The 12647-nt window shown below is 61.2% G+C and overlaps 1 protein-coding gene across 6 annotated transcripts in view; it reads right to left on the reverse strand.

Moving 5' to 3' along the window:
• The window catches only part of CASZ1 (castor zinc finger 1), a 150216-nt gene that overhangs the window by 5938 nt on the left and 131631 nt on the right, over positions 1 to 12647 (reverse strand). For all 6 annotated transcript variants that reach the window (XM_082611877.1, XM_082611876.1, XM_082611875.1 and 3 more), the window contains 11 exons: positions 12391 to 12563; positions 11282 to 12129; positions 8703 to 8838; positions 8401 to 8464; positions 6918 to 7072; positions 6653 to 6775; positions 5352 to 5690; positions 3639 to 3837; positions 2683 to 2854; positions 696 to 847; positions 400 to 541 (listed from right to left, as the gene is read on the reverse strand). In XM_082611877.1, the coding sequence (XP_082468003.1) occupies positions 400 to 541; positions 696 to 847; positions 2683 to 2854; positions 3639 to 3837; positions 5352 to 5690; positions 6653 to 6775; positions 6918 to 7072; positions 8401 to 8464; positions 8703 to 8838; positions 11282 to 12129; positions 12391 to 12563 (2503 nt within the window). The remainder of the gene's footprint in view (positions 1 to 399; positions 542 to 695; positions 848 to 2682; positions 2855 to 3638; positions 3838 to 5351; positions 5691 to 6652; positions 6776 to 6917; positions 7073 to 8400; positions 8465 to 8702; positions 8839 to 11281; positions 12130 to 12390; positions 12564 to 12647) is intronic.

The following is a 12647-nucleotide window of genomic DNA, read 5'->3' on the forward strand; positions in this document are numbered from 1 at the left end:
CCAGCCCGCGGAGGACCCCGCGCTGGGGCCCAGGGACCGTGCTGGGGACAATGGCAGAGGGGCCGGAAGAGGGACCAGGGCTGGGCGGGGCCCACCTGCCCCTCAGGCTGGGGGCTGTGCTGCTTTATTCTGTAGCTCACAGCTCAAGCCCAGGCTCTCTCCTGGAAACGGAAGCCGAGGGCAGAGTGCTGGGGAGATGGGCAGGGTGGCAGCCGGCGGGGACCCACGTCCCACAGAGCAGCCAGCGCGGCCACACCCTGGCCCGTCCTCCTTTGAGGCCACTCGACCATCAACCTCCTGTCCTAGGCCGGACCCAGCACTGCTGGGCCTCGGAAGGCGGGGCCTGTCCCAGGCTGGTGCTCCCGGGCCCCCGCTGACCCTTCCTGGCCGCCCGCTCACCTGCCGCGGTGCTCTCGTTGCCCACAGGGGTGCTGGAGCAGCTTCGGTCCATGGTGGAGGACTCGGAGGACATGGCGCCCGGGCTGCAGCCAGTATAATCCATGTACTCGTCTGTCTCGGTGTCCATCAAGCTCGGGGGGCCCTGAAAGGAAGAGGGGGGCCCTGAGGAAGCTGGGCTGGGGGCTGTGCTGCCCACAGGGGCGGCCTGGCCCACCACCTGGAAGCAAGAGCGGGACACGAGTGGTGCCCTCTTGCCACCCCGGGTCGGGGAGGGGCAGCCTGCCCGCCAGGCTCACCTGGGAGGAGGGCACACGATCGAAGTTCTTCCCCAGCATCCTCCTCATGTGCTTCCGGGCGTGGGAGGTCATCTGGTGCTTGAGGAGGAAGGAGAACTGGCAGCCCTCCCGGATGCAGTGGAAGTGGCTGTTCACCTGGTTGTACTTGCAGCCTGTGGACACAGCCCCGCTCAGCCGTGAGCCTCCCCCGCCGGCCAGTGCTCATGGCACCCCCTGCGTGTCGGGCACTGTTCTGGGCACGGGCCTACGTGGCCAACCAGGCAAATGGCTTCTGGGTAAAGGGCGCGTCCCCTGTGGTGGTGTTCCCGTGAGGAGGGCTTCTAGCAGCCTCTCACCCCAACCCCGGGAAGTCCCAGGCCCCCTGGCTGTCCAAAGCCTGGCTCTCGCCTCCAGCCTGCATGCCCGGGACAACAGCAGGCTGGCCCCCGGCCCCTGCTCCACTGAGAGGTCCCCAGCCCCAGGGCAGGGGACCCTAATGACCTGTCCACTAGATCAGCCACCTCCCAGCAAGCCACCTGGCCCCACATCTCCTCTGCCTGCCCCTAGACCTGGTCAAGATGGCTGTGAGCCGGCTGGCCCTCTGCCCCGCCCCGCCCCACCTCGGCTTTGCTCTGGGCGGAGAACAAATAGAGCAGCCGGCCTGAAACGGCATCAGCAGAGGGCAGGTGAAGGCCTGCCCGTTGCCATGGCACCTGAGCCGGCCAGGTGTCTTATATCATCCCCCAGCTTTGTTTGGCCCCAGCTACCACCCAGAACACCCAAACTGAGTAAATAACGGCGACTGCGGAATACCCTGACACCTGTAAACTGAGCCCAGGGACAGCACAGGCCACCGAGGGTTGACATCTGTTGCCGTGATTCCCAGCCCTCTCTCAGGCCATTAATGATTTCTGAATGAATTCTTGAAGGAAAGGTTTGTTCCCATTCTTTTCCGGCAGTTGACTTTTGACTGCCTCATCCTCCCGCTATGCAATGGCCGGTCGGCTGCAGGCAGCGGCCCCACCTCTGCTCTCCCTGGACCCTGCTGCCATGACCACCTGAATCACAGCAGACCTTACATGCAGCCCAGGTTGTCTGCACCCAGCCTGCCTGGCTCCCACCTGCCTTCCGGCTTCTGGTCTCCTCGTGGGCAGACTCCTGCCCCACATCTGCAGGCCCGTAAATGCGTGGCTCCATCCTGAGGCGGGAGGATGGGCTCTGCCCTCTGTCTCCTGGTACTGGAGCCCCCTCCCCACAGCATCCCCAGGGCAAGCTGGGGCCAGCAAGCTCCTCGGGGAGGCCTTGTTCCAGGGCTGGGGGGCAGCTTCCCTACCAAGGGCTCAGCTCTCAGCAGCAGAGTTAACTCCGAGGCACCTGCCCCTGAGCTCAAGGCCACTTCCTTGCCCCGTGGCCACCTTCTTCAGGTCACCCCAGGTCACAGATGCTCTGGGCTGAGCCCACAATGTACCTGCTGGTCCTACCAGATCCCCAGCACCAAGCACAGTGCTGGCCACAGTGGACGCTCAAAAAAGACCATAGCTTCCACTTCTACCCGCCCCTCACCTCCTGCAACAGCACAGAGCCTGGCACACGGCTGTTCCTCCATAAACGTCTGCTGAGTGAATGAATGAACAAATGAACAGACCACGGTCCATTTGGGATAAAACCCTAGTAACTTCAGGAGCTCTTTAGACTTACCTGCAAGGCTCTCTTGAAAAGAAAAGGAAAAAAGAACCAGGCCTGGGTGCCAGAGACGAGGCTCCGGGCATTTTCACTGGGGTGGGTGCAGTCCTGGGAGTCACCCTCACCCCTTTTCCTAGGCTCTGGGGGTTCTGACTGTCCTCCTGGTTTGACAATGCCTGGCCTGTGATATCGTGACATTTTCCAAAAAAAAAAAAACATGGAGCCTGATGTGCGGGGACAAGAAGTGGGTCCCAGGGCCTCAGGCTCCAGAGCCGCGGCCCTGCCACCTGCTGCAGCTCCCTGCCCCCAGCCTGGCCCTCGGTACCTAGCCTGCCGCACTCCTCACGCTTGGTGAAGTACTTGAATCCGTTGGCTGCCCGCCGCTCAGCTTTCTCATGCTTCTTTATGTGCCACGGCAGCTTGGTGGTGATGTTGGTCACAAAGTAGCAGCCGGTCCTGAGACAGTGGTAGTGCCCGCGCATCCGGAACTCGCAGTGCTGCAGGGAGGGACAGGAGTCAGGGCCAGGCAGGCGACTTCCGTTAAGCTCCCACCTGCTCCAGGCCTCTAGAGGGCTGTGGCAGGCGTGCGTCCTTCCACGCTCAGAATCAGCAAACACAACTGTGTAAAGACCTTTCACGTGTTAAAAAGCAGTAAGTCCCTTCTGTCATTTGATTAAAACATCCCACCTGGTATTGTTTCCATCTCTTTCTAAACCCACACCCAGCACAGACATCACTAATCTATCTGAGCACTCTTGTCTGTGTGCCCAGACCTAGGCAGACATCACTAATCTATCCCAGCACTCTTCTCCGTGTTCCCAGATGGAGGCTGACTCCTTCTCAATGCACTCTGCCAGGCAGCCCCTACAAGTCTTGGGAGTAGGCCTTTATAATGAATCTGACCTGCCCTTCCTGTTTGGGTCATGGACAGTTCAATCTCTTTATCTGTCTAATGGGCCTATTTTAAAATCCTAGGCCTCTGGGGAAAGGGAGCATAGCTGTTCCAGGACACGCAGAAGGATGCCGAGTGCACAGTGGCTGCCCAGCATACAGTCATCATTGAGGGTTAGGATGAAATGACAGACCTCACCAACTGAGCACCAAGCTGAACTCCTGCCTAGGGGTCTCCAGGGACCTAGGGGCAGATGGTGTCCTTTCCAGACTCTGGAGGAGGCCACTTACAAAAGGGTGTGAGACACGGAGCCTCGGCCAGGAGGAGCTGGTCCAGGGCCCTGCGCCTCCCTGCCCCCGCCCAGGCCCCACCCTGCCCGCGTTGCTGACCTGGTTAGGACAGAGGCACTGCAGGGAGTAGTACGCAAACTGGTCTCGCACGTTCACCAGGTTGTTGTTGGGATTGATGTGGTCCAGGCAGTGGGACTCGGCCTTGCCGGAGGTTTTGCAGACGTACTTGCAGTTCCCAAAGAGACAGTGGAAGTGGAACTTGTTGGCATACTTGCAGTCCGTTGCGAGGCAAGGATCGCTGGAATGAAACCACGGCCCAGAAGGTCATTGGCATTCCTGGTGCCCTCCCCGCCGGTGTCCTGACATTTGCTCATGTTGGGGTTCCGCTCCCCACTCCCCTGTGGTGTAATCAAGAGGAATGGCCCCTGGGCTGCCCTCCTGCTCAGCAGGATGATTCAGCCAGAGACTACAGATCCCAGCATGCAGTCTTGCCTTCTTTTTAGAGCTCTGATGGTGGCCGAAGGGACTGAGGTATGCAGGCTGCCCAGAGCACTGCATGCTGGGACACGTAGTTTCCGTGGCCACACCCCAGGATTACAGATAAGGATGGCTGCAATCACTTCATGGATATGAAAATGAGCGACGGTGCTGCCAGGCCTGGTTGATGTGGCATGGGCAGTGCCCTGGCTGTGGCCAACTGACAGGGTGCAGATGGGTGGGCAGCCCTACCAGGAGGCTTTGCCACCACGGGGCCTCGGCCAGTGGGAACGTGTGCCTGGCTTCAGGTCCTGCTGAGGCTCAGCTGCTGGGGCTTCCAGGGTCAGCTCGGGGCTCGGGGCTGCCACCCACTCAGAGAACCTCACAAGCCAGCTGAGTGGTGGGGTGGCTGGGGTGGGGAGGGGTGCTGGGCGAGCCCCCATGGCTGGCCTGCCCCAAGCAGCAGCCCCGGCTCCAGAGCTCTGCCTTCCAGGCTCCAGGCAGGTGCGGAGGGGCTGCACCCGGCTTCTGCCCTGGCTGACAACACAGCCGCCCCCGACATCCACACTGGACCTGGGGTGGGAACTCCGACCAAGGCCAGGATGCTGAGAGGGCTGCCACTTTGGGGAGGCGAACAGAGGAAGGGAAGCTGGGAAAGGGGCAGAGAGGAGCGCAGGTCCCCTTCCACGCCGTGGGCCCAGCCCCAGGTTCTCAGAGAGGGAGGACAGCTGCCACTCAGGTGGTGTGTGTTCACGTCCAATTTATTACTTTTATTGAGAACAGGAAGCCGCACATATCACGATACAGAGTCACCGTTCTCGCCGCAGGGAGACACCACCATCCAGCGAGGAAGGGCCCTTCCACCCCTGAGAGCTCAGACCATTGTGCAGGTGTCGGGGGGGTGGGCGCCAAGAGGAGAGGGCCTAGCCCCCTCGCCGCCCACCTGTGACTTTGCTTGCCCTGCAGAGACTCAGCCATGAGTGTGAGCCAGAGAAACCAACAAGGGGACCCGGAGGGAGACGCAGCCCGCCTTGCCGGGCGAGGACCACCACTCCCAGCCCACCCAGGCTGGTCCTCGCAGCGTCACCACTGGCCTCTCTGGAACAGTGGCCACTACCTCCACCATCTCCCCCCACCCCGGCCACCTGCTCCGGGAACAGGCAGTGAGGTCTGAGCAGCAGCAACTTTGGCTAGAAGGACATCACCCAGTGACCGTGTCCCAGGGAGGCTGGGGACAGCCAGGGCTACTGCAGGGGAAGGAGCAGCTGCCCTTACTAGCACCTACTCCCGAGACACACGGGGGACACAGGACTCCCGGCTCATCGAGGGACTCACTTCTCCTGGAACTGGAGGAATCCGGGTTTGACCTGGGGCTTGGCGTTTTCTAGAGAAGTCGTTGCCAAGGGCGAAGTGGGCAGGTGAGGCACTGACGCTGGAATCTGAGGCATCTGGGGTATGGTGGAAGCCAGCTGCTTCCAGGCGAGCAGGGTGGGGCTGGAGGGCACGGCAGCCAGGCTGGGAGTGGGCCCCTCGAGAGAGGAAGCCGTGGCCGTGGTGATGGGAGGCGCTGGAGGGGATGAGGGGGCCAAGGAAGGTTTGGTCTCAGCAGCCGAGGTCGGGAAGGAAGCCTCTGCATTTCCTTTCACTGCTCCTCCCTCTGTCCGGAAGTGGAAGCTACGAGAGACAGGAGAGGGGTCTCAGGTGGGGGAGGAGAGAGCCCTTCCCTGGCACGCCTGCCTGCCTGCCTGCCTGCCTGCCTGCCTACGTATGACCCCATCACAAGCCTAGGGGCCCAGTGTCCCCATCGCATCTTCAGTGCCAGGTGCCAGAGGCCTCCCACCAGGAGGGAAGGACGGAGAACACACTGCTTTGTCCTCTGATCTTGAACTTGGGCTCCTGGCTCTGCCCTAACTACACCTTCCTACTCGTGACCTTCCTGATGTGCTGTCCCTAGCTCCTCCCTACTCGGGAGGGGTTGCGTACAGCAGGTCCTGGCTCAAGAAGCCCGTCCTTCCGGAACCTGCTCCGACGTTTAAAGGGGGGGCTCTCAGACCAGCAGCTGGGGCTGCCTACGCAGTGAGAAGAGCCTGACCGGGGGCTTAGAGAGCGGTGAAGATCTGCTGTAAATGTTTACCAGTTCTGGGTTCAATTACAGTAGGCGGCTGGGCTTGCTGCTCAACGAATTGTACAAATTAATTTCATTATTTTTAGGTCAAAGAGAATCTACAAATGCAGTACTGTGGCTTGGAAAAGCCTTCACTTAGGGTCCCTGCCGGGGTCAGAGCTGGGTCTCTCCAGCTGCCTCTGCAGGAGCATCTGTGGGAGGGAGGGCTGAGGGCTGCATGGGCCCGGCGGCGGGGAGAAGCAGCTCTTACTCGAGGCGGGGCCTGGGTGGGCTCAGAGGACCCGGCTGGGGGCTGAGCCAGTGGGAGATGAGGAAGCCTGCCTTTTGCCAGGCAGCACCCTTCTGAGAAGCCAGCTCAGCTTCTGAGGTCTCGTGGGAACCGCACACAGGTCCTGCTTGGAAGGCTGCTAGAGGCCTGTGCACCCCCCAGCCCCACCCCGGCCCACCCAGCCCCGAGCCAGGCTGGGACAAGTGGGGCTGGGTTTAAACGGGCCCCCGGACCCCCACTCACTTGGCGTGCTTGATGGCCCCGTCCAGGGTGCTGAAAAGCGCGCCGCACTCCTCCACCACGCAGTGGAAGTGGGCCTTGTGGAGGAAGTCACACTGGGCGTTGCAGAAGTCCTTGGTGCCAAACCTGGCAGAGGGGCCGGCTGCTCAGAGGAGACCCTGGCGCTCTGGCGAGGCTGGGGGAACAGCCTCGTGGGGGGAACACGTGCCCCCGGGACGAGTGGGCGTGGCCCTTCCCTCCCCCTTTGCTCACACGGCAAGCCCCTCACCTGCGAAGGTAGACCTTCCAGGGCTCTGACAGCTTCTCCTGAACCAGCGCCTTCACGGCCTTGCCCAGGAAGGGCGAGGACTCCCCGGCGGGGCTCCCCTCCGCTTCTGTCTTGATGTTCAACAGGCCACCGAGGCTGGGGTTGCCCTGAGACATCTGCGAGGAGGACAGGCCCGTGCTTCAGGCTGGGGACCTCAGGACACCTGGCCTGACTGCCCTGGGAGGCGTGGCAGCTCTGGGCCGCTCTGGCCTCTCCAAACTGACCAGAGCATCGCGGTGCTGGCAGCCGGGAGGAGAGGAGGCCCGACCCCACGCGGCTCTGGCTACGGAAGAGCCCTCACTGAACGGACGCTGCCGCGGGCGGCCTGCAGTGCTGCCCCGACCCCATGGAGCTGCCGGGGCTCTGCCACACAAACCCCGTGCTGCTCGGAGCCACCACTCAATCTGAGGCCGAGACTCAGGGCGCACACTCCAGCCCAGCTTTCCCCAGACTAAGCGGCTCCCTGGTTATTCTCCTGCCAGGTTTTCAAAAGAAGTGCAGGAGGAGGAGGCACAGGGTGGGGGTGGGGGGTGGAACCCACACGAATTCCTTGAGAACAAGAGAAGGACACAAAAGGAGCAGAGAGGGAGGGAAGGAGGCTCACTGGGTGAGGCCGAGGCAGGCTCGCTGCTGCTGGCAGAGGAGGGGGCGGGGGAGCCTGCGGAAAGGCTCGACCGACCCACGTGGGGTGTGGGTCTTCGACAGGAAGGAACAAGGGGGCGCAGGGAGCAGTGACCCAAGAACGGAAAAGGGGAGCAAGAGAGCGAGCAGGGGAGGGCGGAAGGCAGAGGGCATGCGCACCGACCCGGGCAGAGGCCAGTGGGAGGCCGTGGGCCCAGCAGGAACCCCACTCCGTGAGGTCCGGCCCGGGCCCAGCGCCCTCCTCAGTAGTCACTTGTGTACGGTAACCTAATTAATCTTGCCGTAGTCAAATTTATCATGTGAAGGGGGAAAATATATTTGCGATGATGTATAATTTACAAAGACCCTGCATTATTTAAAATAAATATTCTGGAGCGACCTCTGCAGAAGGCGTCCGAGACCATTACTCAACCCGAAAAGTGGAAATTGATGCTTTGCTCCCACTTTGGTCTCCCCCTCCACCTCTTTAAACAAACAAAAAAATATATAAAATTAATAAAATTAATAACCAAGAGTGAAAGAAGTTAGAGGGCTCCAGAAAAGCTTCTGGAGCCCTCCATCTGAAGGGAAAAAAAGGGTGTCAGAGGCTGGAATATATTTCTTCAGCCAGTTCATTAAATTAATTTGTAGGCAGTGGCTCTGAAATTATATCCGATGAAAAATGGCCTCAAAATTTAAATGGTACAAACTCATCTTATTAGAGGCAAAACATTAAAAAACAAACACATCCCCCCCACCCCCCCAGCACAGCTTTAATTTCTCCGGGTGGGGGAATGGGAGGCGTGTGATGGATGGTTCTTACCTTATTCATAAGCGAGGATAAAAGAGATGAATTTGCCGGGACTGCGTGGCCATTTGATTCATTACTGGAACACACAAACCAAGGGGCTTTAGCTCAGACAGTACGTGGGACCGGGCCCAGAGACTCACCCCTCCCAGCCGGCCCCTGGGGCTCTGGCCCCGCCTGCTACATCTGCCTGGACAGGAGGATGACCCCGTGTCAGGAAGGGTTGGCCCCTGGCCCCATGGAGTCTGGCTCTGAGGGTGCTGTCCCCAGAGCCTCCTGCAGGGGGGCAGAGCTGGGAGGCCTGGGCCTCGCCTCACCTGGGCTCCTTCAGAGTCAGGTCTAAACTGCGGTCCTGGGAGGCCTCGTGGGGACCTGGGGCGCCAGCACTCTCACCGGGCTCCTGCTTCACCGGGGCTGGGGGGAACCTGGCAGGGGTGGCCTGCTGCCCATTTCCTAGGGGGGAGGGGGAGGGAAGATGGCGTTAGAGGGACCGAGGGCTTCATATGGGCACAAACCGGAGCCCCCCGAAGGGAGGGCAGCGGGCCGGGTGGGCTGGGGTCCCTGGGGAGCCCTGGCTGCTGGTCAGTGGTCCTCCCCACTGACATGATCGCTTGTGACGCTTCCCCCTGTGTGGCAATTCTTCAAGTGATAATTATTGCAAAATTATGTCAAAGTTGTCCTGGCTCAGGGCCTCCTGGAGGAGACGGGCGGGAGGATGGGGAGGGGGCTGGGACGGGGGCGGGGGCCCTTCCTCTTCTCCACTGACTGTCACAGTCAATTTGTGGAGCTGCCGCTTAGGCTTTTATTAAAGACTCTGTTAATGCTGAGGGAAAGTGGCAGATCGAGACTGGGAGCTGCGCCCCCTCCGCAGGTCCCGTCCCCACTGTTGCCGGGGCGACAGCCCTGCCTTCCACTGAGCATGCCCAGGAGGGGCATCTGCTGTGTCAGGGCTATGGAAGCTGACAGCCAATCAGAGCGGTTCAAACTATGTGACCTCGCCCGTCAAGCTGTCCAGGGCAGGGATATGAGGCCCACCCTGGCCAGGCTGGGCCGGATGGGGTGGGTGGGGGAAGCTGGCGGGGTGTAGGCATGGCGGGGAAAGGCTGGAGCTGAGCGGGCAGAGGATTCGGGAGGCCAAGCAGAACAGGGCAAAAGAAGTTGCTGACAGGAACATGTCCACCGAGCCTTTCCCCACAATCCCCAAGTGACTGAAATATTAATCTGCCCCAAGGCGCTGCAGCTGACGGAGAGCTGCTTCACAGACAGCAAGTGGCATTTTATTAAAAAATAAAGGGAAATGGCCCCCTTCCCTTCACTTGACCTTTCTTTTCGGGGAAGGAGCTTTTTCTAAAGAAAAGAAAGTACTTGACAGTCTGGCCACGGAGCCCAGCGTGGTCCCAGCCTGCAGGCACCTCGCCGGAGGCGCGCGGCCCGGGCAGTCAGGCCTGACACCCACACTTGGAGTGGAAGGTGGGTCAAGCTGATAGGAGCGTCCCACTGGGAACATGACATTCAGTTTTCAGAATTCAGAGTCCACATTCCAGGAGCTCCCCAAAGCCACTTGCCCAGGGTCCCTAGGGAAACAGGGCTCTGACCCTCCTGCCAAGCACTGGTCTCTCTGGGGGCACTGCGCAGAGCCCTGGGTGGGCTGCAGGGACCCTCAGTCTTGGCGGGTCTCGAGACAGTCTCACAGAAGAGCAGGGCGCCTGGGCTCAGAAGCCAGCTGTTGAGGTCCAAGTCTCGACTTGGCCACCTCCCAGGGGGTATACTTGGGGACAGACTATGCCCCACACTGTTCCATCAGCTCCACAAGGCAGGAGTTTGTCTGTCTTCTTCCCTGCCGTGTCCCCAGCACTGGCTTGGTGCCTGGCCCACCAGCAAGCTGCCCTCAGTGAGCACCAGTGGTTGATGGATGGATGGATGGAAGGAAGGAAGGAAGGAAGGAAGGAAGGAAGGAAGGGAGCCATGTCCCAGATGGGAGCCCAACTCTTCTTAAGGATCTGACTAATGCTAATTACCCAGATGGGGGAAAACAGAGGGAGAGAAGTGAGGGAAACAGAAAAGCCAAAAAAAATCCAGAGAAAAAGAGTAAAAAATTTTTTCAAGAGCGGGAAACTTGGGAGAAAGGAGAACCTCTCTCCACGATGAGCCAGAGGAAGGACACAGATGTGACTTGGCGACTCTGACATGGCAGCCAGCGGCCGGGTCTGGCTCAAGTGAAAGAAATTCCAGTTGAAATCCAGGTCCTGGGTCACGCTAGCCAATTTCAAGCACTCAACAGCCATGTGATCCATGGCTACCATATTGGACAGTGCGGAACAGAACGTTCCCACTACCACAGAAAGTGCGACTGGAAAGCGCTGATGGACACGGAGACCCTGGGAGGGCATCCTTGGCCTTGACGGGCTGTCCAGGCACGAACCCCCTGAGCATCCCTGTACCGCGGCCACCCTGCCACTTGGCTGGACTCACACGCCCTCCCAGTCACCTGGAAGAGGTCCCAGGGAAGCCTGGGACTCCGGGACTGTGCCCACTAGGGGCTGGACTAGTGGGAGCCCCTCCTAGTCCAGGGTGGCATGGCAGGGTGGGGGGAGCCAGCAGTTGCCCCGGGAGGCACAGGTGCCCCGGGAGGCCGGGACTGCTGCTTCCCCTTCACAGATGAAAAAAAACAGAAACAAGAGTTGCCTGGGGCGGGTGGGCCAGAAAGAGGGGCCCCAAATAGGAAATAAAGAGGATGGAGGCAGAGGCCAGGCAGAGAAGGGGGCAGGGGTCTCGGGGCGGAGAACAGAAGACACTTCTGCCCAACAAACACCCGCTGCTCCGCTCTGCACCGAGGCCAGAGAGCTCCTGGGGTGGGAGAGGTGCTCGCTTCCCAGGCAGGGCCCAGCCTGCTCACCTGGGTCAAAGGTGGCAGAGGGCTTGAGGGCGGCCGCAGCCAGCCGGGCCATCATGGGCGAGATGAGGCCCTTGCTCGCAGAGATCCTCTCCATGATGGAGGCAGGGGGCACCGGGACAGAGGCAGCTGCCGCTGCGGCCGAGTCGCCAGCTCCCGAGGCAGCCAGGGCGGGTGTGTCGGGGGTTACTGAGGCTGCTGTCCCTGAGGACATGGTACCCATGAGGCCGGGGGCGCCCACAGGCAGGGAGGTGTTGCCCCGGCCCGGAAGGATGGGGAAGTAGGGCGCGGCACTGGGCAGGCCCGAGCTGGACAGGGCCAGCGCCAGGGGGATGGAGCCAGGCAGGCCCTGGGCCAGCAGCCCCGAGATCTTGCTGTTGGGAGGCTTGGTGGCACTGGGCCCAGCCTCGGAGGTGGCAGTGGCGGTGACCAGGGAGGCGGAGGACTGCTGGCTGGTGGGGGAGGCGCTGAGGCTGGAGTTCTTGCTGCTCAGGGCAGAGAAGTCAACCAGGTCGTCGTTGCTGGACTCCTCGTGCTCCGTGTCCTTGGCGCCCAGCAGCGAGGGCGGCAGCCCCAGCACGCCGGAGCCCGAGGCGCGGATGTGCCGGCGCTCGTGCTTGCGCTTGTGGGAGGTCATCTGGCTGGTGGAGGTGAAGGTGAAGCCGCAGCCGGCGCGGATGCAGTGGAAGTGGTTGGTGGCCTTGCTGTACACGCAGCCCTCGTACTTGCACTCCTCGTACTTGTAGAACTTCTTGAAGCCGTCCTTGGCGTAGGCGTCGTCCTTGATGTGGTAGCTCTTGTGCTTCTCGATGTCACACTTGTTCTTAAAGGTGAATGTGCAGCCGGGGCGCCTGGCAGGACATCGGGAGGCTGTCATGGGGCCTCACGGGGCCAGGGGGAGGCCCTGCCCTGCTCCCACGGTGGCCCCGGGAGGGATGGGCCTCTGGATGGAAGACCAGGCCAGAAACTAAGATGCCCGGGGCCTCCGAGCAGCCCTCCGCTCCTGTTCCTACTCCCCTGAGGAGGTGGGGCCCCAAGCCACCCACGGGCCTGGTGCCCTGCCTGCCGTCCCTCCCCGGGCCAGGAGGCCTCCCTGGCTGCCCCCCGCTCACCTGCAGTGGAAGTGCGTGGTCTTCTGCCCGTAGAACTGGCAGTCGGCCGTGCCGCAGTCCTCGGTGGCTCGGAAGCGCTGGAAGCCGTCGTTGATGAGCTGGGTGTTCTTCTTATGGAAGTTTTCGTGGGTCATCACGTCCGACGTGCTGGTGTACACCTTGTTACAGCCCACCTGCAGGGGCCGGAGTGGCAGTCAGGGGAACCGAGGCCAGGCACCCCGGCGAGCTCAGAGCGGCTGTGCTGCTGGGTGCAGCTG

Source organism: Mesoplodon mirus (genome assembly GCF_964341445.2).
Source record: "Mesoplodon mirus genome assembly, chromosome: 3".
In the NCBI taxonomy this organism is placed as follows: domain Eukaryota; kingdom Metazoa; phylum Chordata; class Mammalia; order Artiodactyla; family Ziphiidae; genus Mesoplodon; species Mesoplodon mirus.